The sequence below is a fragment of the Scyliorhinus canicula genome, chromosome 31 (assembly GCF_902713615.1).
Source record: "Scyliorhinus canicula chromosome 31, sScyCan1.1, whole genome shotgun sequence".
Lineage (NCBI taxonomy): Eukaryota > Metazoa > Chordata > Chondrichthyes > Carcharhiniformes > Scyliorhinidae > Scyliorhinus > Scyliorhinus canicula.
The window spans coordinates 4,533,209-4,557,071 of record NC_052176.1 but is presented as its reverse complement, the minus strand read 5'-3'; the positions used below and the strand labels follow the sequence as shown (position 1 = coordinate 4,557,071).

The following is a 23,863-nucleotide window of genomic DNA, read 5'->3' as shown; positions in this document are numbered from 1 at the left end:
TCCACAAACCCTGACTCCTGTTCTCGCGACATCTAAACCAAACTGGGTACAGGTTTTGAGGGAGGGAGAATTTGGTGTGGGGAGGGCAAGGGAATGGTATCAATTGGATATCTCTTTCAAAAGAGCTGGCATGGAGATGATGGGCTGAATGGCCTCCTGTGCTGTACAATTCTTGTCGCACCATTCTCTCCGTGTGGCAACACTCGGCAAACGCTGTCTCAGCCTTGGGACTAGATGGAGAACGTTTAAATCCGACTCCTAAAAATAGATTTGCTGATGATGGCATCGGATGTTCACAAGTTAATTATTGCAAAGCATGACACGCCCGCAAAGAAGGAACATTACCCTCTCTAATTTCTCAGTGGGTTTTATAGGGCCAGGATCGCGACCCGAGGGGTGAATACGGTGGGTCTGATCACCTGATTTAACTGATTTCGCTGTGATTACGGGCTGTAGTTGAGGCGTAGGGGTGCAGTTTTATCTCCAATGCTGTATTCAGCCTTGTGCGCCCGTGCAGACCCATTCTGGAGGGGGTGGCGGCGTCGGGACGTTATAAAGAGGGCGGAACATTGCCAGGGGGGCGGGTGGGGAGAGGAGTGAAATGTGGTTAAGTATTGATCCTGTAATGTAGCAAGTGTTTTATTTTTGTGATTTGTTATTTAACTGCCTCTGAGCAAGACTAAGGGCATGGGGTGAGTTTAAGCTCCCATTAATCGAATGCACGGGTCTGATTGTGTGTGATCTGTTGCGCTATAGTGGCGCTCTCTAAAGGTTGTCTGCTAAAAAATGCTGGAGTGGGTCGGTTGGGCCGAATGGCCTGCTTTACTCTGCGGTAAGTTCAACGCAAAGTGTTCCCCCCCCCGCCATCTCTTCCCTTTCCCCTCCCGATGGCATTGAACTTCAAGTCGGTTCTCGTCTCCTGCCGCTGCGTTGATCTTCCCACGCCCCTGGTTTTTCTGCTCCTTGTATCTTAAGTTGTGTCTGTTGATCCCTACAGGGCCAGGTCCCCGGCGCCTGTGGGGGAGGAGGAGGAGGCTGAAGAGGAATTTGACGACAGTTTAGTTTGTCTCGACACCTGTAAGTGCGACGTTCTGTGAGGCCACGGTCAACGTTTACTCTGTCAGTTTAAAAATGGTCTCTTTAATCTTTCCGTTAAGCCAGCGCAGCACGACTTCTGGGGTTTGCAAACGGCTGGATTGGGGGGGTGGAGGGGGGGTGCGGGGTGGCAAATTGAAGACATGACGATTGTTTGGGTCTCGGGAGTTTGATGCTCATGTACCGGATGGGGAAGAAAAAATAATTCTGGGCAATCAGGCTCCGTTCAGCCGGAGGCCGAAGATGCTTCGTTGAAGGACCGTCTCTGTGGAACTCTCGTCGTGGACACCGTTTTCCTGCTGCATGTATTGGAGGCTGGGGCTGGTTGGCAGAGGTTAAAACTGACTTGTGGGGTTTACATTGGCCAGCAGAACAGACCTTGTACCTTACAGGTTCCAGAGCAGGGAGTAGTTCAGATTGGCTGCAATGTGCGGCCTTGCTCCCTGGAGCCCCCCTGGTCCAGTTAATGTTGATTGTGCCAAACTGAACCATTGGGGTGACTGCTTAAGATTGGACTGTTGACGGGGGCCGGCATGGTGGCGCAGTGGTTAGCACTGTTGCCTCACGGCACTGAGGACCCGGGTTCGACCCGGGTCACTGTCCGTGTGGAGTTTGCACATTCTCCCCGTGTCTGCGTGGGTCTCGCCCCCGCAACCCAAAGATGTGCAGGGTAGGTGGATTGGCCGTGCTAAATTGCCCCTTAATTGGGAAAAAAAAATTGGGTACTCTAAATTTATTTTAAAAATGATTGGACTGTGACCACGTCTCTATTAACCCGTGGTATTTAATTAAGAGCGGTTTTTGTGTGCCGCCAACTCCAGTGAAGCTGGATCTTGGCCACGCGCACCCGACAGCCTGACTGACCCTCATAGGCCGGCCAGCTTTTTCACCCCTCCTTTCTCTCCCAACAGATAACTCCGACATTTACTTCCAAGTGGCCAAAGACCGCCTGGGCGGGCAGCCGCTCGCCCCCGAGAAGTTTGCCTACCTGTGGGGCGGCGCACGAGCCACCTACGGGGTGACAAAGGGCAAAGTCTGCTTCGAGGTGAAGGTAAGACCCGCGATTCCGTGGTGAAGCTTTGGCAGCTGCACCACCCCCCCCAAAAACACCACCAGTGGAAATGTGCCTCCGACTCAGGACCAGCAGTGATGCTGCCTGATGTCCTCCTGAAGGATGGTCTCTTGGTTCTGACGCTGAAGGGGGATCCATGGGAGTGGGTTTAAGACCGAGATAGATGGGGCACCATTGCGACACACCACCTGACGTCAAGGAGGCTCACGCTTGTGTCGCGGTACCCAGTGACTGGAAGGGTTGGGATTTGGATTCGGCGGATGCAAACGGCTGTCGCCTACTGACGACGTTAACTGGACTTGCTCTCGAATTCCATTTCAGATGACGCAGAAGATACCTGTGAAGCAAATACCTGAGAGCGAAAGCGAGCGCCACCTTGTCCGTGTGGGCTGGTCCCTGGACAGCTCCTCACTGCAGCTGGGTAAGTATCGCCTCCGTCCCTGCTGCACCCTACACTGACCCATCCTCCTCTTCACTGACCACTTCCGGTCTTTCCCCCGCCTTTCACTAATGCTAAAATTTTAACTCGTTGCAGGAGACGGGGAGTTTTCCTATGGATACGATGGAGTTGGGAGAAAGTGGGAAAACTCCAAGTTTGAGGAATATGGAGAGACGTTTGATGAGAATGATGTGATTGGTTGTTTCGCTGTGAGTACTCTGCCGTTCTCTAATTTAAGTAGCTCGTTGACCCTGATTGCAAATGTGCCCCTCTCGGTGTTTTATTCTAAACACCTCAACGTTAGTGCTGGGACTAACAACACTTCCTATTTTGGACGTCTACACTACCCCAATCAAACACTCCCGGGACAGGTACAACACGGGGTTAGATACAGAGTAAAGCTCCCTCTACACTGTCCCCCATCAAACACTCCCAGGACAGGTACAGCACGGGGTTAGATACAGAGTAAAGCTCCCTCTACACTGTCCCCATCAAACACTCCCAGGACAGGTACAGCACGGGGTTAGATACAGAGTAAAGCTCCCTCTACACTGTCCCCATCAAACACTCCCAGGACAGGTACAGCACGGGGCTAGATACAGAGTAAAGCTCCCTCTACACTGTCCCCATCAAACACTCCCAGGACAGGTACAGCACGGGGTTAGATACAGAGTAAAGCTCCCTCTACACTGTCCCCATCAAACACTCCCAGGACAGGTACAGCACAGGGCTAGATACAGAGTAAAGCTCCCTCTACACTGTCCCCATCAAACACTCCCAGGACAGGTACAGCACGGGGTTAGATACAGAGTAAAGCTCCCTCTACACTGTCCCCAATAACATGGCTCAGCCCGTTTCCATTCCTACCGTTGTTGTATTTCCTACACCAGTTGTCCTGTGGTCTCTCGATGAGATTGCTGATTTGTGTCAAACTGTGGCAGTTTGTCTGGTGTGTGCCAGGCCCATAGAGACTGGATTGAGTTCATCGGGCTGAGCCCTTGAGAGTAATCAGACACGGGAGCCTTCCCTCTCTCTCTCTCTCTCTCTCTCTCTCTCTCTCTCTCTCTCTCTCACTCTCTCACTCTCTCACACTCTCTCTCACTCTCTCACTCTCTCACTCTCTCACTCTCTCACACTCTCACACTCTCTCTCTCTCTCACTCTCTCACTCTCTCTCTCACTCACTCTCACTCTCTCACTCTCTCTCTCTCTCTCTCTCTTCCCCCCCCCCCCCCCAATCCGTCTGGGGCTGCAAGTGAACCCCTGTCTGAGAAATAAAGATTGGGGAGTTTGTGCATTGGAGCAGTCTCCAATCTCAGCTGAGATTTGGTGCGAGGGTTGGAGGTTGTGTTGTTTAGCTGCCTGGAGCCATCTGACCAGGACCGTGTTATCCATTCACAGAACTTTGACAGCGAGGAGGTAGAACTGTCCTTTTCCAAGAACGGAGAGTGCCTCGGCGTGGCTTTCACAGTGAGCAAGGAGTCTCTTGGTGAGAGGGCTCTGTTTCCCCACATCCTGTCTAAAAACAGCGCAGTGGAGTGCAACTTCGGCCAGAAGGAGGAACCTTTCTTCCCAATCCCGGAGGATTACGTTCTGATCCACAGTGTACCCCTGGAGGAGCGCGTGCGTGGAGCCCTCGGTCCCAAAACTAAGGAAGAGTGTGAGGTGAGCACCACAGAAGGGGCAGCACGGTGGCACAGTGGTTAGCACTGCTGCCTTACGGCGCTGAGGACCCGGGTTCGATCCCGGCTCTGGGTCACTGTCCGTGTGGAGTTTGCACATTCTCCCCGTGTCTGCGTGGGTTTCGCCCCCACAACCCAAACGATGTGCAGGGTAGGTGGATTGGCCATGCTAAATTGCCCCTTAATTGGAAAAAATAATTGGATAATCTAAATTTATTTTTAAAAAAGGGTATGGGGGGGGGGGGGGGGGGTGGCAGCTGGGTGTCGGTGTGTGGGGGGGGGGTGTCCCTGGGTATGGGGGGGGGGGGGGTGTCCCTGGGTATGGGTGTGGGGGGGGGGGTCCCTGGGTATGGGTGTGTCGGTGTGGAGGGGGGGTTCATTGGGTATGGGTGTGTCAGTGTGGGGGGTGTCCCTGGGTATGGGTGTGTCGGTGTGGGGGGGGGTGTCCCTGGGTATGGGTGTGTCGGTGTGGGGGGGGGGGGTTCATTGGGTATGGGTGTGTGGGGGGGTCCCTGGGTGTGGGTGGGGAGGGGGGTTTCCCTGGGTATGGGGGTGTCGGTGTGGGGGGGGGGGGGGTCGTGTCCCGGGGTGTGTGTGGGGGGGGGGCTGTCCCTGGGTGTGTGTGGGGGGGGGCTGTCCCTGGGTGTGTGTGGGGGGGGGGGGGGGGGGGGGGGGGAGAGTCCCTGGGTATGTGTGTGTCGGTGGGGGGGGGGGAGCCCATGGGTGTGTCGGTGGGGGGGGGTGTCCCTGGGTATGGGCGTGTCGGTGTGTGTGGGGGGGGTGTCCCTGGGTATGGGTGTGTGGGGGGGGTGGTCCCTGGGTATGGGTGTGTCGGTGTGGGGGGGGGGGGGGGTCCCTGGGTATGGGTGTGTCAGTGTGGGGGGGTGTCCCTGGGTATGGGTGTGTCAGTGTGGGGGGTGTCCCTGGGTATGGGTGTGTCAGTGTGGGGGGTGTCCTGGGTATGGGTGCGTCAGTGTGGGGGGTGTCCCTGGGTATGGGTGTGTCAGTGTGGGGGGTGTCCCTGGGTATGGGTGTGTCAGTGTGGGGGGTGTCCCTGGGTGTGGGGGTGGGTGTCCCTGGGTATGGGTGTGTCAGTGTGGGGGGTGTCCCTGGGTATGGGTGTGTCAGTGTGGGGGGTGTCCCTGGAAATGGGTGTGTCAGTGTGGGGGGTGTCCCTGGGTATGGGTGTGGGGGGTGGGTGTCCCTGGGTATGGGTGTCGGTGTGGGGGAGGGTGGGTGTCCCTGGGTATGGGGGGGGGTCCCCTGGGTATGGGTGTCGGTGTGGGGGGGGGGGGGGGGGGTGTCCCTGGGTATGGGTGTGCTGCGTGTGGGGTGCAGGTACCCTGGGTATGGGTGTGTCGGTGTGGGTGGGGTACGGGTACCCTGGGTATGGGTGTCGGTGTGGGGAGCGGGTGTCCCTGGGTATGGGTGGGGGGTGGGTGTCCCTGGGTATGGGTGTGCTGCGTGTGGGGTGCGGGTACCCTGGGTATGGGTGTGTGGGGTGCGGGTACCTGGGTATGGGTGTGTTGTGTGTGGGGGGCGGGTGTCCCTGGGTATGGGTGTGCTGCGTGTGGGGTGCGGGTACCCTGGGTATGGGTGTGTGGGGTGCGGGTACCCTGGGTATGGGTGTGTTGTGTGTGGGGGGCGGGTGTCCCTGGGTATGGGTGTGTTGTGTATGTGGGTTATACCCTCGGTTGGGATCATTGTAAAGTACGTCTCTCTCCCTACAGGTTATTCTGATGGTTGGCATGCCGGGTGTGGGTAAGACGACCTGGGTCAAGAAGCATGTTGCTGAGAATCCGGAGAAACGATACACCGTACTGGGCACGCACAACATTCTGGATAAGATGAGGGTGAGAGGTGTTGGCTTTATGTTTTATACTCTCTCTTGGGTCATCAGAGATGAGGTTACCCGCGGCTTTATTTTTTAAACAATGTAATTTTCTTAACATTAAAAATGCAGGGACATCCGATAACGGCGGGCGGGAGGCAGCCGCGTGTTGGAGGGCTCCCCTTTCGGGAACGGCATTGTCGGGGGTTAACGCCCGGGCCTAGGGGCAGCAAAGGCAGTAAAAGTCAGGAGAAAGCACAGGGAAGGGAAATGTCGAGGATCAATAAAACAACGGCCATGAAAAAAGCAGCTGAAAGTCTGTCGGGGAGTGGAAAGGTCACCGCGTGGTCGGTAAAAAAAATGGAGGCTGGGGCACCAGGGGAGGCCGCATTGTTTACGGCTGAAGAAATAACTACGGTGATGGCCGTCGAATTCGAAAGGCAGTTTACAAAACACATGGAGGCAATGAGGAATGAGATGGGGGCGGTTTTGAAAGTGCTGGTGGAGGAGGCGATTACCCCGGTGAGGACGGCGATGGCGAGCGCAGTGGCGAAGGTGCGGGGGAGCAAGGCGAGGCGCTGAAGGAAGTGGAAGAGACATTATTGCAGCACGGTGATCAACTTACCTCAATGGGGAAAGAGATGATCAACTTACCTTGATGGGGAAGGAAAGGTGATAGAGATCAACAAGGATCTGCGAGGCAAAATGGAAGACCTGGAAAACCGATCCAGGCCACAGAATTTGAGGATTGTGGGGCTGCCCGAAGGAGTGGAAGGACCAAGACCGACTGAGTATTTTGCCATGATGTTGGCAAAGCTATTGGGGGAGGGGGAGGATCCCTCCCGATATGAACTGGATCGGGCTTATCGGTCATGGACGCCTGTACCAAAGGCGAGTGAGCCGCCAAGAGTAGTGACTCTGTGCTTCCGTAGGGACAGTGTAAAGGAGAGGGTCCTGTGCTGGGCTAAGCAGAAGTGGGTGGTGCAGTGGGCTGGAGCTGGTACATGCCTATACCAGGACTTTACGGTGGAGCTGGCGAGGAGGCGGGCTGCCTTCAACCGGGTGAAGAGAGCACTGTACATTAGCAACGTGCCAGTGCGGCATTGTATATCCAGCGAAGCTGAGGGTGACCTACAAGTTCAAGGACTTTTATTTTGGGACGGCGGAAGCAGCGGAGGAGTTTGCAAAGGCAGAAGGAGTGTGGCAGAATTGAGAAATGGTCATGTACCGATGTAGCCTTATGTAGCTGTATTTTTTTTCATTTTTGTTTCACTGCGGCTGGTGTACGGGCTACAGGAGCCAATGTTGTGTATATTTGGACAAGGAAAGAAATGGGACTTTCAGTCGTAATGAGGGTTCTTTGGGGTGTGGGTATGTATGCGGGGTTTGTGCGCTAAAGGGGACTTCTGGGTTTTCCCGGGGCCGGGCAAGGGGGAAAAAGAACCGGGTGGGGGGCCTCCATGTAAACCGGCCAGTGTACGGGAGTGAGGTGGGGGGAGGGGCTGCGGCCATCGGAGCCTGGCAGAACAGGGAAGAGGAGTTGGGGGGTGGGCTGGTTACAACTCTTGGTTGTCATTTACGGTACTCTTTTGGAGCCTTGGATAGTGTTGAGTGTCGTTTGGGGGGGGGGGGGGGGGGGTGAACTCTATCGATTAATGATGACCATGGGCGATTCCGGACTCCTTTTTCTCCTTTGTTTTTGTTCCCACCGTGGGAGGGTTTGTTTTATTTGCTGCATATATTGACAGGTGGGGTGGTGGGAGGATGGGATCGTTGTTGATGTTAAGGGTATTGACTTTGTATCTGTTACCGTTTACTGCTTGTTGGGGGGGGGGGATGTAAATTTTGAAGGAAAATGTGAAAATGGAGAATAAAAATATTTAGAAAAAAAAACATTAAAAACCCAGCGAGGTTTGCAGTCGGAGATTTGTTTCATCTTCTTTGGAGCTCCAACTCAATTCTGAAGTCTTCTGTTTCAGGAGACTGAGACCTTAATCATCCCCTCCCCATTCCCCATCTTGTTCTTGGCAGTGGACTGTGAACACTCTACTTGAATCTTACTAAAATGGCACCTCCCACCAGCTAAAACAAACTGTTCCAATAACACACTCTCGCACTCCCACAGACTGATAGCAAACAAGCAGCTGGTGTTTCCCGCTGCACCTCAAGGTCCCCTTTATCTTTAACCTTCCAGACAGTCGTGGAATTTGCTCGGTTTGACAGTTGTCCCAAACCAAACTCCGCTCCCATGGCAGGTTAACCAACCAGGTTCCAGTTAATCCTGGCATTGCAGAGTCCAAGGACCCCTCGGAGACTTGGGAGTTGGTATCCTGAGCTTGTAAGCCACGCTCAAGAAATAGATAGGCTTGGCTCAGTCAACTGCGTGTTTGAGATACAAAGCAGGTTTTGAATGTGCAATCTATAATACTGGAGCAGTACAGCTGTGGAGCGGTGCTTTGTGGGGAGTGCGCCTGTTTGGTCGGTGTAAAAGATCATGGGGCACTATCTGTGCGCTGTATTCCACCCCTCCCCGCTCTCCCTCCCATTCTATACTCACCAACTTTCTTTCCTCAGCCAAGACCGCAAGAATCGTGAGCTTTGGAGGGTCGTATGTAGCAGTGTATCCCAGCAGACATTGGTGCTTTTAGGGAAGAGGGGAGGTGGAAACTGTTTAATATGAAAAGTCCTGCACTGTGCAGTGAAAATTCTCAGTGTGTTTTGTCTCTGTCCATCCAGATCAAAGGGTTGGAAGGCCCCGAGATGAATGCGGAGCGACGGAACGTTCTGGTCCAGCAGGCGACCCAGTCCTTGAGCAAACTGATCCAGATCGCCGCTTGCAAGAAGCGCAACTACATCCTCGATCAGGTACTGTCCGCCTGACGTGATTGAATAATCATTAACACCGCTGTGTCAGTCAAAGAGGGGTGATGGTGCGGGTTTAGAGCAAAAAAAGTGTGTTTAAACAGTGTACAGTCTACAGAGGTTAATTAAACAGTGCACTATCGCCGACAGTCCACAGAGTCTATTTAAACAGAACAGTCTCTCTTAAACTGCACACTACAGCAAACAGTCTACAGAGTCCATTTAAACTGCACAGTACAGCAAGCAGTCTACATAGTCTATTTAAATAGTCTACAGAGTCCATTTAAACTGCACAGTACAGCAAACAGTCTACATAATCTATTTAAACAGTCTACGAAGTCCATTAAAACTGCACAGTACAGCAACCAGTCTACAGAGTCTATTTAATTTTTAATTAAATTAAAAAAAAAATTTGGAGTACCCAATTCATTTTTTCCAATTAAGGGGCAACCCCTACCCTACAGATTTTTGGGTTGTGGGGCTGAAACCCACGCAGACACTGAGAGAATGTGCAAACTCCGCATGGACAGTGACCCAGAGCCGGGATCGAACCTGGGACCTCAGCGCCGTGCGGCAGCAGTGCTAACCACTGCACCACCATGCTGCCCTGAGTCTATTTAAACCATGCACTACAGCACAGTCTGCATAAACAGTGCACTACAGCAAACAGTTTGGAGAGTATGTTTAAACTATACACTGCAGCAAATAGTCTACAGAATCTATTTAAACTGTACACCAGCAAACAGTCTACAGTGTCTATTTAACCGCAGATAGTCTGCAGAGTCTATTCATTTTAAGGTGGAAAAAAAGGAATCCACCCACGAGAGCGAACCGAGCTCATGACCAAAACTCCAGCAGTGTTTTCCTCTAAAAGCAGGGTGATTTCTCCAACAGAATGCAGTCAGTGGAGGATAGCTAATAAAGTGCGTCACTTCAAGCAGTGCATTCTTTGGGCACGATTGATGATAGAATAACCCTAATCCTCTTGATTGTGGCCTGGACTGATGTTGTCACTGCATGCAAACCCCAAAATATTGGGGGAGGGGGGGGGGGGGGGGCACACAAACTATCTCCTTTAAGCTTCGACCCCCTGGGAGCCCTATCTTTTACCAAATTCATGACACTCCCTGTGCAGAGCTGCCATTTTATGCATGCTGTAGTCATTAGTTTGCACATTTACACCACCAGCTCCACCTCTCCCCTCGCAAGAGTTCAGCCACTAGCTCACGTGGGAAGGAGGGTAAGTCAGCCATCCTGACTGGATACTAACATTGTACCTGTTGCCGGTACCTCTTTCAGGCGAACGTCTACAGCTCGGCTCAACGGCGGAAGATGATCCAGTTCAAAGGCTTTAGCCGCCAGGCCATGGTGATCTGCCCAAGCGATGAGGACTGGAAGACAAGGATGAAGCTCCGGACTGCGGAGGATGGCGAGGATGTGCCAGACTTTGCACTGAATGAAATGAAAGGTGAAGGGAGTTGCCGGTGGGGGGGGGGGGGGGGGGGGGGGGCACGGGAGGGCAGAGCCATTGTGCTCTTGGCTGTATTTCTACCATGCGCTGCGGTTACGTCTGCCTTCTCCCCTCCTGGATGTTGTCTCGAACCATCCGGTGCCACCTGCTGGCATCGCACAAGTTTACCGTGGATGTTGGTCAAGCCCAGGTGTGATGCCTTCCATGGTTGAAGGCAGCGTCGCGTAAGCAGAGACAGTTTGGCGGAGCGGGGGGTTGTGGAATAGTCAATACCGGGTACAGAGAACCCGGAGGGGGTTATCAGCAAAGGGAAACTGTTTCCAGTGATAGGAAGGTTGGTAACCAAAGGGCTGCAGATCGAAGATAATGGATAAAGGAAGCAGACCGGGAGCTGCGTTAGGACTGTAGCTGGAGGGGGTTGTTGCCCCTCTTTCCACTGTTCCCATGCCACATGTGCGCACAGATTCCCCTTTGTAATACCCTTCTAACGTTGATTTCAGTCAACTTCACGCTCCCCGAGGCAAGTGACTTCCTGGACACGGTGACTTACGTGGAGCTGGAGAAGGAGCCGGCCAGCAAGCTGGTGAGCAAGTACCGAGACGAAGCAAAGAAAGCCCGACCCCAGCAGGAGAAACGGCAAGATCGACGCAACTACCGCAACCGTAATGACCGGGACCGGAACTACGGTGAGACACCACCCTGAGGGGCGGGGGCACAGGACCCCCTAACGTCCTTTATACATAGAAAATAGAAGCAGGAGGAGACCATTCAGCCCTTCGAGCCTGCTCTGCCATTCATTCTGATCATGGCTGATCATCCAAGTTCAATACCCTGATCCCGCCTCTCCGCTCCCCCCACCTCAATGTCCCTTGATTCTTTCATGCCAAGAGCAATCTTTAATTTCTAAAAATTACACAATGGTTTCGCTGCAATTGCTTTCTGTGGTAGCCAATTCCACAGATTCACCATTCTCTGGGTCTAGAAATTTCTCCTCCCCTCAGTTCTAAAAGGTTTATCCCTTATCCTTACACACACACACACACACACACACACATATCCGCGCGTGCGCGCACATACATACACACCCCTGCCATCGGGAACATTCTTTCTGAATCTACCCTGTTAGAATTTTGTAAGTTTCTATGAGATCCCCTCTCACTCTTCTAAACTCCAATGAATATAATCCCGACCGGTTTAGTCTCTCCTCATATGACCGCCCCGCCATCCCAGGAATCAGCCTGGTAAACCTTCGCTGCTCTCCCTCCATAGCAAGAACATCCTTCCTCAGATAAGGACACCAAAACCGCCCACAATACTCCAGGTGTGGGCTCACAATGCCTGATAACAATTTTTTTTTAAATTTAGGGTTTCCAATTAAGGGGCAATTTAATGTGGCCAATCCACCTATCCTCCACATCTTTTGGGTTGTGGGGTCGAAACCCACGCAAACACAGGGAGAATGTGCAAACTCCACACGGACAGTGACCCAGAGCCGGGATCGAACCTGGGACCTCGGCGCCGTGAGGCTGCAGGGCTAACCACTGCGCCACCGGGCTGCCCGCCCGATACAATTATAATAAAACATCCCTATTCATATACACAAATCCTCTCGCTATGAAGGCCAACGCACCATTTGCCTTCTTTGCTGCCGGCTGTACCTGCGCGCTTACTTTCAGCGACTGATGCACAAGGACACCAAGGTCTCGCTGAGTATCCGCCTCTCTCAGTTTACACCCATTCAAATAATAATCTGCCTTTCGATTTTTGTTACCGAAGTGGATAACCGCACATTTATCCACATTATACTGCATCTGCCTTTGCATAAAAACCCCACTCAGCCTGTCCAAATCCCCCTGAAGCATCTCTGCATCCTCCTCTCAGCTCACCCTCCCACCCAACTTTGTATCACCTGCAAATTTGGAAATACTATGTTTAGTTGCCTTGCCTAAATCATTAATATATAATGTGAACAGTTGGGGTCCCAGCACAGATCCCTGCGACACCCCACTAGTAACTGCCTGCCAATCAGAACAGGACCCATTTATCCCAACTTTTTGCTTCCAGTCTGCTGACCCGCTTTCTATCCATCTCCAGACACTATCATGCGCCTTAACTTCACTTGGTAATCTGCTATGTGAGACTTTGTCGAAAGCCTTCTGAAAGTCTAAATAAACCACATCCACCGGTTCTCCCTGGTCAAATCTACTAGTTACATAGTAGAACTCTACTAGTTCCCGTACCAGCCTCCCCGGACAGGCGCCGGAATGTGGCGACTAGGGGCTTTTCACAGTAACTTCATTGAAGCCTACTCGTGACAATTTTCATTTTCCGTTACATCTTCACAGAATTCCAGTAGATTTGTCGAGCATGATTTTCTTTTTGGCAATCCGTGCTGACCTTGTCTGATTACATCACTGCTTTCCAAATGCTGTGCTATGAAATCCGTGGTAATGGAATTTCGCACCCTCTCTTTTCCTATACCTTCATATCTTGGAAATCTAGTTTTGAGGAGGCTTGGTAAACGGGTGGGGACGGGCGGGGGGTGGGGGGGGGAGCGATAGAGAGAGACTCATTTCGCTAGTTTGTTCGTTATTTACAGCACAGAAGAAGGCTATTCGGCCCATCGTGTCTGAACCAGCTCCCAAAAGAGCATGCTAGCTAGTGTCATTCCCCAGTTGGAGTCATACCAAGTATTAAGGAAGATGGTTGTGGTTGTTGGAGGTCAGTCTTCTCTGCCTCTGGACATTGCTGCAGGAGTTCCTCAGGGGAGTGTCCTCGGCCCAACCATCTTCAGCTGCTTCATCAATGACCTCCCTTCCATCACAAGGTTGGAAGTGGCAATGTTTGAACAATGTTCAACACCATTCACGATTCCTCAGATGCTGAAACAGTCCATGTCCAAATGCAGCAAAACGATATCCTGGCTTTGGGCTGACCACGTGGCACGTTACATTCGCGCCACATAAGTGCCAGGCAATGACCATCTCCCTTAAGGGAGAATCAAACTTGGGTGGCACAGGGGTGCAGTCGTTTAAACTGCTGCCTCACGGCTCCGAGGTCCCAGGTTCGATTCGGGCCCCGTGTGAAGTTTGCACATTCTCCCCGTCTCCACGTGGGTGTCACCCCCACAACCCAAAGATGTGTAGTGTAAGTGGGTTGACCACGCTAAATTGCCCCTTGATTGGAAAAAAATAATTGGTTATTCTAAATTTATATTAGAATACAGAATCAAGCAGGGGCTGGTTTAGCTCACCAGGCTAAATCGCTGGCTTTGAAAGCAGGCCAGCAGCACGGTTCGATTCCCGTACCAGCCTCCCCAGACAGGCGCCGGAATGTGGCGACTAGGGGCTTTTCACAGTAACTTCATTGAAGCCTACTCGTGACAATAAGCCATTTTTATTTTTATTTTCATTTCATTTCAAACCATTACCCCATGACATTCAATGGCATTACCATTGCTGAATCCCCAACTGGCAACATTGACCAGAAGCTGAACTGGCCTCGACCATGTAAATACTGTGGCTACCAGAGCAGGTCAGAGGCTGGGAATCCTGCGGAGAGTAACTCGCCTCCTGACCCCCTCCCAAAGCCTGTCCACCATCTGCAAGGCACAAGTCAGGAGTGTGAGGGAATACTCTCCACTCGCCTGGATAAGTGAATGCCGCTCCCATCATCAGTCAAGAAGCTCAACTCGTAGGACATGCAAATGAACTGCCCTCATATTTGTCTTGTGTTTTTCTAGGTGGTTACCGCATGGGCAGGTGGGACAACAGGAACTATGATCGGCAGCAGTACGGGCAGGGCTGGGGCCAAGCGTATGGCAACAACCCTGCGTACAGAGAGGTAAGAGAGACACTGGGTCAGATACCGGAAGGGGCCATTCATCCCCTCGAACCTGTTCAGCCATTCAGTTAGATCATGGCTGATCTGTATCGTAGCTCCACCTTGGTCCCTTTCGGACCAAGGAAAGAACATGTCGATGGATACGCAATGAGTTAAGAATATAACAAGGCACGCTATTTTGTTCCTGACCTGGGTTTTGCCCCTTCAGTTTCATTCATCTCTAACTCTGTGTTTGTTGGTGGTGAGCTGCTGGTGTCTTTTGACGTTCCTGCTCAAGGAACGCTCCTGTCACTCAATCTCTTTCATGTGTTTCAGGGCAAGGGTGCTCCACATGTTTCCCAGTGTAGTGCCCGTTGTAACATTCTGATTTGTTGCCTTAGGATTACCACAAGCCCTATGACCGATACAGGCAGCAGTATGACCGGTCCTATTCACAGCCCTACGATAGATACAGGGACTATTACCGGGAATACGCTCGCGAGGTAGGTGCCTATCTCCACGATCACCAGCTGTGGTGTGATCTGGACCGGTGGGGGGGGGGGGTTACTGTCTCCAGATCCCGGGAACGCTAGTTTGGGTTCGATGCATGCAGCCGTATGTCATTTATTGACACTTTTGACCCCGGTGGGTGAATGTGCCAACGGCAGAAGGTCTTGGGGTCTGATCGGTAGTCTGCAAGCCAGCCAGTGACAGCCAGAACAGTGCCGATGATTTGTAGTACGGTAGCATAGCAATAATGTTACTGGATTAATAATCCAGAGGCCCCCCCCTGGACTGATGGTTCAGACGAATCAAATCAAATCCCAATACGGTGGCTACGGAATTTAATTTCAATCGATTTAGAAATCTGGAATAATAAAAATTAATAATTATCCTGATATCGAATTGTTGTGACACCCCATCGGTTCACTAATGTCCCCTGGGTAGCACAGTGGTTAGCACTGTTGCTTCACAGCTCCAGGGTCCCGGGTTCGCTTCCTGGATTGGATCACTGTCTGTGCAGAGTCTGCACGTTCTCCCGTGTCTGCGTGGGTTTCCTTCGGGTGCTCCGGTTTCCTCCCACAAGTCCCGAGAGGCGTGCTTGTTAAGTGAATTGGGCATTCTGAATTCTCTCTGTGTACCCGAACAAGTGTGGCGACTCACGGATTTTCACAGTGCAGTGTTAATGTCAGCCTACTTGTGACAATAATAAAGATGATTATTATTTAGGGAAGGAAATCTGTTGTCCTTACCCGGCCTGGCCTCCATGTGACTCCAGGCCCACAGTAATGCAGCTGACCCTTCGCTGTCCTCCTGAAGTGGACAACCTCGGTTGTATCAAACTGCTACCGAGTGCACTGTGGGGTGTACCTGTCCTTGTGGAGTTTGCACATTCTCCCGTGTCTGTGTGGGTCTCACCCCCACAACCCAAAAGAGATGTACAGGGCAGGTGGATTGACCACGCTAAATTGCCCCCTTAACTTTGGGCCTCACAGTAGCATGGTGGTTAGCATCAATGCTTCACAGCTCCAGGGTCCCAGGTTCGATTCCCGGCTGGGTCACTGTCTGTGTGGAGTCTGCACGTCCTCTCTGTGTGCGTGGGTTTCCTCCGGGTGCTCCGGTTTCCTCCCACAGTCCAAAGATGTGCGGGTTAGGTGGATTGGCCGTGCTAAATTGCCCGTAGTGTAAGGTTAATGGGGGGATTGTTGGGTTACGGGTATACGGGTTACGTGGGTTTAAGTAGGGTGATCATTGCTCGGCACAACATCGAGGGCTGAAGGGCCTGTTCTGTGCTGTACTGTTCTATTCTATAACTAGAGGGGAAAAAAGAATTGGGTACTCTAAATTTAAAATTAAAAAGGGGTGGGCAACACGTGCTGGATCTTGCCTGCGATGCACGTGTCCCAATGATAGAACCATAGAATTTACAGTGCATAAGGAGGCCATTTGGCCCATCGGCTCTGCACCGGCCCTTGGAAAGAGCACCCTAACCAAGCCCACACCTCCACCCTATCCCAGTAACCCCACCCAACCTTCTTTGGACACTTAAGGGACAATTTAGCATGGCCAATCCACCTAACCTGCTCATCTTTGGGCTGTGGGAGGAAACCGGAGCACCCGGAGGAACCCCACGCAGGCACGGGGGAGATCGTGCAGACTCCGCACAGACAGTGACCCAAGCCGGGAATCGAACCTGGGACCCTAGCGCTGTGAAGCGATTGTGCTATCCACGAGATGAAAGCTGTGGCGGGGTGCGGATACAGTGGCAAGATTTGCCGTTGTTGCCCTCTCTAGCTAGGGGAGCAGAGTGGGAATGCCAAGCAATGGATAAGTGCTGTGGGGAGATAACCTCCTGTGCCCGGTGGGCACCGCGGGGGGGGGGGGGGGGTTGTATTATTGACCCTTTTGATCACATTTTGTCTTTGATGTTGTGAGTTTCCTTTCTGATGCAGACTCCCTTTATTTTGACCCTTTTTGTGAACTGAAGAAGCGTACAAGTGCATTCCTGTGGAAACGAGACGCTGTTAATTTTCCATTTTGTTTTTCTCTCCGTCCAGTGGCACCGCTATTACGAGGAGCGAAACCGGTACTACAACAGTTACTATGGTTACCGATGAAAGCTCGCCCATGTGCACACCCCCTAGCCTGAGTTTTCAGCCAACCTCCAACATAGTTTCATTCTGGTGGAGCAGCAGGTGGCTGTGTGTGTGGTGGGGGGAGGGGTTTAACTCAAAATGTTTTTGGCTAGCGTGTAGATGTTCTATTCTTTTTTTAATTTTTGTTTTTAACTCCTCTTCTTTAAACAAACGGAGTGCCTGGCTTTTCCAGAGGCATTTCAGCTCTTCCTTTCTCAACAGTCATACCACAGTAGCTAACGCGGAATGTATAAAATGCACTCTCTCGCTTGTGTGCGCGCGCGCTGACTCCCCGCCTGCTCCTTCGCCCATGTGCATTCTCTTGGACCTGCGTGCGCGCGCTCCCCTGCTCGCTCGGGTGGGCGGCATTCGGTCTCATTTATGCGCGCACGCGCGTCTGCTCCAGCAACCGCCCATAACTCTCTGTTTTCAAGCTCCATTGGCCAAGCCCCTCGCTTGACTAACAGCGACCTGTCGACCAAGTTTGCACCCGCCGCCACTGGCCGTGTTTTCTGGGGCTACCTTTGTAAACAATAAGATCGCTTAGTAGCGGTTCGGGGTGGCGGAGGTTGGGGAATGTGATTTGCCTTTGGTGCGGCATGCGTTTAAGGAGGTGTTTTAAATAAAACGCGTGAGGGACGTGGGGCCCAGTTTTACCCGTGTGGGTACAGTGGTATCGAGCTGCGGGATCCAAAGGCTGCCAGGACAAGTTGTCAAGCAAACTTCTGCAAGTTTGGTATCGGTGAAGCGCCAAGGTTCCCCACCCAGTCAGACCAAGACGTAACTCCTGCCCTCCCCTCCTACCATACCCCTCCAGAACCTTATCGGACCGGCGCCTCTTCGGGAATGTCCGACCACTTGACCGTCCGACCACCGCCCGCGTTACCCGCTGTGAAGCTGAAACCTTCTGGTGAAGCCGGCCCCCTAACAGGTTGAACACAGGAGCCTCCCTCCCTCTCTCTCTCTCTCTCTCTCCTTCCCACAGCCCAAGTGCAGCAGAAGCACCACTCCTTTGACAGGGTAACCAACCCTGGGCTTTGGACGCTCAAATATAATAACGGCAGCCGGGCTTCTTAAAGTGTGGGAGAGAGAGAGAGAGAATGTGTGTGACCTCAGTGTTTGTGACAGAAAATCCCGTCCTGTCAGTATGATGCTGATACGATTATAGTGCTGCTGCAGGGCAAACCCTTGGTCTAAAGCTGGCGCTCCGTCCAATGCAGATAAGTGTGCGTGCGTCGCTGCTCCCTAACTTTCATTAACCCAACGATTGCCAGAGGTGGATGGAGTGGCTGAGTTTGGCCTTCAGCGCAGATAGTGCAGTACTGTCACACCCATCGATCAGATTAGAGACTTGTCGGGTGCGAGTTGGCGGTGGGTGGGGAGCGATTTTGAGTCTGTCCCTTTGCCAGTTCGACTGATGGGGTTGGTCTCTTGTCCTTTTTTTCTCGTTTTATCTTTTAGTACTTTTTTAAAACCTTTTTCGTCTTGGGATACGCCACCCAGATTAACACCGCCGGGCGGGCGGTGGGTGACGTGAGTGTGAAGGAGACCAGAAAGTGAGCAGAAGCCAGCAAAGTTACTTTTTTTGTATTTCCGACGCTTTGAACTTTGTGCAGCCTCTCCTGCCACAGCCTTCCAGCGTAGCCTCGGTTTAATGTGCGCATGTGTGTTCGTTTTCCGATTTCTACCCACCGGGCGAGAAATAAGACTAGCTTTTCAATTGGAGCGATGTTTTTGTTCCTTAACCATTAGCCTGCAGGTTATCAGTGTGTGACGCCGGGTTTGGGGGTGAGGGGGGGGCGAGAGAAGAGGCTGTTTTTGGATAAATGCATTGGTTCCGTCTGAAAGAGTTATTTTCCCCGCGCGGCGGTGTTTTGAACCGCAGAGGGTGGGTAAAGGAGGGAACGCCCGCCCGCGTGACTGGCTGGTCTGCAGCATGCCGGATCAGCCGTTGACCCAGGTGCGCGTGTGCCCCACCCAGCGGGCATCGGGAAATCAGGAGCCAACTTGTTACCATCCCTGGGAGGGTGGATTGCCTGTCCAGGATTCCTCCTGGTAGTTTTGGGGATCCGGGATGGGGCGGCAGTTGACCCTTCAGGCGTTTAAACCAGGAATGCTCCCAACCCCCACCCAACCAAAGTTGACGTCAACAGTCACCAACAGGGCAAAGGGACCGACGCATCGATACTTGGACAAGTCCAGGCCAGGCTGGGCTGATATGGATGTGACCCGTCATCCTCTGAACCTGTCTCTGAATGCCCAAGTGAGGTGATCCTTTGAACTATAGGACTTGGAGTAAGATCACTTTCTACCCCCCCCCCCCCCCGTCTCGGAGAGGTGTGATTTTTTTTTTTTTCAGTGGGAGGTGAGAATTGGGAGACAAATGTTTAGACGAGAGCAAAGAGAAGTTTCAGCCAAATTGATTCTTATCCTGGGATGATAAGATTTTGAAGATTTAAATTCTGCTTCGGTCGCATACAGATACTCTATATCTTTTTTTTAGAATTATTGAGTGGCGCAAGGTAGACGAGGCGAGAGAGGAAAGGCTGTGACCCCCCCCCCTCCGACTCCTGTGTGCAGGTGGAAAAAAAATAAATAAACGACGCGCGAGGCCTAGATTTCACACCTCGCGAGACGTCACTGGGGGAAAAATGAGTTCCATGCTGGTTCGGAGTCGTTTGGGAAACTGGTGGGGGGGGGGGGGGGGAGATATTTCCATCAAAGTTCCCAGTTTTCAGTTGTGTGTGTGTGGCTCTTGCTCACCATCTGTAAACATGTGGGTTACTGAGAGCTAAGACTGTCTTGACCCGGAAAGTCCCCTGGTTCTGACCCCCCCCCAAGCCCCTCAGCCCGCTCCCCAAACTAGGTTTTGCCGGCCTATGCTGCTTTCGTGCAATACCCACCCTCCCAACAGTCTTTGGTGGAGCTCGGCCAGCCTTCGGATAAGGGAAGCGGAAGATGCCCTCTGTCGGAGCAAGTTTCCAGTACTGGCTTGGAAGTCGGCTGCGCGCTTTCGTAGCCCCGGAAGGTGCGGAGGATGGTGTGAGAGGTTTTGCATCTTAAAATAGGGCATCGGGATTATCTTTCGCTGCATTGGGGAAATAATGCTTTTCTGCATGTAAATTTTGTCTTTGAATTGTGGCCCTCAACGGGCCATCATCCGCCGCAACATGTGGCTCGCTCAGTTCAACCCCTCTCTTATTAAAAAGAAACACAAGCCGTACTCCTTCCTTCCTTTTTCTCCTTTCATTCCCTCTGCCCCCCCTCCCCCCCTGCTCCCTTGCCTCGAGCCTGTGCAGTGCAAACCCTGTAGTAGTTTTGTGTTAGGGGGCCTGACATGGCAATCTGTTCTTGCTGATAGTCCCACACTTTAAATCTGTTTATTTTTCACCCCCCCCCCCTTTCGTATTAGCAATGTGTGTATATTTCAATTTTTTTCACACGTACCTGTTATGCATCAGGTGTCGCTCTATCATATTTGTGCGTGTAGCATTTTGCAGGAAAAAAATTTTATTAAAAAAAAAACACCAATCTTTTGCAATGTATAGCGAATCTCCTAGAGAAACAGTAAATACTCGGTTCCTGACCTTTTTTTTTCAAAAGAGAAAAGGTCTTTTGCATGTAGTTTTACTTCTAATTACACAAGGAATCTGCCTGTAGCAGTTAGTCTCTAATTGACCCTGAAACCTGCCTTGGAGCAGTTAGACTCTAATTGACCCTGAAATTTGCCTTGGAGCAATTGGCCTCTAGATGTCCCCAAAATCTGCCTTGGAACAATCCGCTTCTGCCTGATGCTGGAATTTGCCTCGGAACAATTAGTCTAATTGACCCTAGAACTTCCTAAGCTTGATTAACCGCTGGAAAGTATAAATATTGCGCTCTGTTTTGAAAGGGACACATACTAAATTACATACAGCTGTGGTACAGCGCTTGAATAATGCTTTGTATGTGATATCAATTTCTTATCCTCAAATTGTGGTCCATCCCCGTACATGTCTTGAGCAGCGACACGGGGGAGGGGAGCCAGTCGCGCAAAGAACTATAATAATTGTTTCAAAAACGGGGGGGGGGGGGGGGAATCCTTGTTCCAACTGCTCAAAATGATGCCAAGAGTCCTATGGTTACAAGTTGACACTTCACCGCGGCCGTTTCCTCGATAGACCCTTGAGCGGCTGCGCAGCGGTCTTGCGACGGGTGGCGCTGGATGCGCGGAGTCGCCGGCGTGGGACTCCACGGACAGGCCGGGATCCTTCGTGCAAGCAGAACCCCGAAGGCCATGCTCTGCTTCGGCCCTGCTGGTCTGCGTTGTCCTTGCTTGTGATTCTGACGGGCAGTGTCTCTAATATTTTTTCAACCTATGGGAAGTTGTGGGGGTGGGGGAGGGAGGGGACCTATTGGCAATGCAGGGACAACAAAAATGGGACTGTCTGGTATATAATAAATGTGTGTACAATGGAGTTTGTGTCTGTAATTGGGCACGCCGCTGCCTGGCGGTAGCACCAAAACCGAGAGATTTTAAATGGAAAACAAAATTCAGTAAATAAAAGATTTGCTGTAAGCTGTCCGTTTTCTGCGTATTGTTTTGTTAGAAACGCAATGACAATGTTCCTGGTATGTACACACACCACTCAACCTCTTGGACTCCGCAGGGGGATGTGTTGGAGATATTAGGAAGTTGGGTCCAGAAATGAGACCCCCGACGTAGCAGGCAATTTAGGGGTGAAACAGCCTGAGGTGGGGGGGGAAAAGAACCGGCTAGGGCAGAGTCAGAGGGATATGCCCACACCTGGCCGTGTTAACCTTGTCCCACTTGCTAGTGGAAATACACAGCATGTCCCAGATCCATTGTTTGGGACACTCCTATCTTACCAGCTATTAGCCCGTTATAGAGTCTTATTGTCTGACCAGCTATTAGCCCGTTACAGAGTCTTATTGTCTCTTTGTCCGTCAATGGGAGTTCAGTTGCATAGCAATGGCATGGCTCTGTTCATTTGTATAAAAGGGAGTGGGCCAGGGCCATCAATAAGCCAAGATAACGCCGACGTGTTCAAATCTGGAAACACCAGCTGAGAACCTTTGTTTGAGGGGCTGGGCGGAACTTAGAGAGAGAGAGAATGCTGTTCTAAGGGTTACAGAGGAGGAGGCTTTGGAAATCGACCGAGGTTATGAAAGTTGCTGTCGAGGAGGGCTTTGCAAGAGGGCTCTGAACGAATGTCCCAACAGAAGAAAAGTTGCTTCGTAAATGCAAGTATCGCCTTTGCCGGTGTAAGTGGCATAAGCGCTGCATGTTGTGTTAAAATGCTGTTAAGTGGGAACTAGTGTGTTACGGTTAAGAAGCTACATGTAACTGCTATTGTTGGGGTTGAAGTTTAAATATTGTTTTCTTTTGTTTTAATAAAGTTTGTTTATAAAATAACCAATTCCTATTTCTTATATTACCACTCCAAGAACAAATGGATTTTTCTGCGCCATCTTAAACACTTGAAGACGTTATGGCTCTGGATCAGACTCTTGGCCACTGTTGAGAGCTGAGCAGGCATCCGTAGATGGTACAATCAGTCAGCCATATAACTTGAGGCCGCAGGGGAATTTCTGCCCAGTTTCTTAGCCCAGAAAGACCCTTTTCAAATAGGTTAATGATCGCAGTCCCCCTCCAAATTGCAGTACCAGCTACTTGTGCATTTACATTAATCCATCAGCTTCCTGTTACCATAACACAGGAGCACAATTAGGCCATTTGGCCCATCGACTTGGCCACCGTTATTCGATCATCGCTGACGTGTTTCCCATCCCCATTCTCCTGCCTTCTTCCCAAAACCTCCTGATCCCTTTATATCATAGAACTTACAGTGCAGAAGGAGGCCATTCAGCCCATCGAGTGTGCACCAGCTCTTGGAAAGAACTACCCAAAGTCAACACCTTCCACCCTATCCTCATAACCCAGTAACCCCACCCAACACTAAGGGCAATTTATCATGGACATCTTTGGACTGTGGGAGGAAACCGGAGCACCCGGAGGAAACCCACGCACACACGGGGAGGATGTGCAGACTCCGCACAGACAGTGACCCAAGCCGGAATCGAACCTGGGACCTGGAGCTGTGAAGCAATTGTGCTAACCACAATGCTACCGTGCTGCCCTTATTAATCAATAACCTATCTATCTCTCGGCACTGAGGATCCGGGTTCAAATCCCGGCCTGGGTCACTGTCCGTGTGGAGTTTGCACATTCTCCCCGTGTCTGCGTGGGTTTCGCCCCCACAATCCAAAGATGTGCAGGTTAGGTGGATTGGCCATGCTAAATTGCCCCTTAATTAGAAAAAAAAAGTTGGGTACTCTTAGGTTATTTTTTTATTTAAAAAAAAATAAATTTAACTCATCTCGGTCTTAAAGACACTCCGCACACGGCGCTAAGGACCCAGGTTCGTTCCCGGCCCCTGTCCGTGTGGAGTTTGCACATTCTCCCTGTGTCTGCCTGGGTCCTACCTCCCACCCCACAACCCAAAGATGTGCAGGCTCGGTGGATTGGCTGCCCTAAATTGGCCCTTAATTGGGGGGGGGAAAAAGAATTGGATACTCTAAATTTATTTTATTTTTATCCGCCTGAAGAACCCTTGCACCGGGCAAATTTGACCCTCACCAATTTGATGAACCCAGCCATATCGTTGACCCAGGATTCCACGCCCGGGGGCCCCTCATCCCTCCACTGTAGAAGAATCCTACGCCGGGCTACCAGGGACGCAAAGGCCAGAATACCGGCCTCTTTCACCTCCTGCACTCCCGGCTCTTCCGCAACCCCAAATATTGCGAGCCCCCAGCCCGGCTCAACTCTGGAACCAACCACCCTAGACATCGTCGCTGCGACGCTGCTCCAAAAGCCCTCCAGCGCTGGGCACGCCCAGAACATGTGGTTGTGGTTTGCTGGGCTCCCTGAGCACCTGACACACCTGTCCT

General features: G+C 51.7%; 1 protein-coding gene across 2 annotated transcripts in view; it reads left to right on the top strand.

Annotated features, from left to right (window-relative positions):
* LOC119958806 (heterogeneous nuclear ribonucleoprotein U-like protein 2) overlaps positions 1 to 21,473 on the top strand; it is a 28,719-nt gene extending 7,246 nt beyond the window's left edge. The window contains exons 3-14 of one of the 2 annotated variants that reach the window (XM_038787307.1): positions 998 to 1,077; positions 2,007 to 2,146; positions 2,489 to 2,588; positions 2,703 to 2,815; positions 4,007 to 4,270; positions 6,018 to 6,140; positions 8,855 to 8,983; positions 10,280 to 10,448; positions 10,952 to 11,137; positions 14,194 to 14,294; positions 14,675 to 14,776; positions 16,832 to 21,473. In XM_038787307.1, the coding sequence (XP_038643235.1) occupies positions 998 to 1,077; positions 2,007 to 2,146; positions 2,489 to 2,588; positions 2,703 to 2,815; positions 4,007 to 4,270; positions 6,018 to 6,140; positions 8,855 to 8,983; positions 10,280 to 10,448; positions 10,952 to 11,137; positions 14,194 to 14,294; positions 14,675 to 14,776; positions 16,832 to 16,891 (1,567 nt within the window). In that variant the 3' untranslated portion in view covers positions 16,892 to 21,473. The remainder of the gene's footprint in view (positions 1 to 997; positions 1,078 to 2,006; positions 2,147 to 2,488; positions 2,589 to 2,702; positions 2,816 to 4,006; positions 4,271 to 6,017; positions 6,141 to 8,854; positions 8,984 to 10,279; positions 10,449 to 10,951; positions 11,138 to 14,193; positions 14,295 to 14,674; positions 14,777 to 16,831) is intronic. The other variant, XM_038787308.1, reaches the window with a different exon arrangement.
* Positions 21,474 to 23,863: the final 2,390 nt, after the last annotated feature.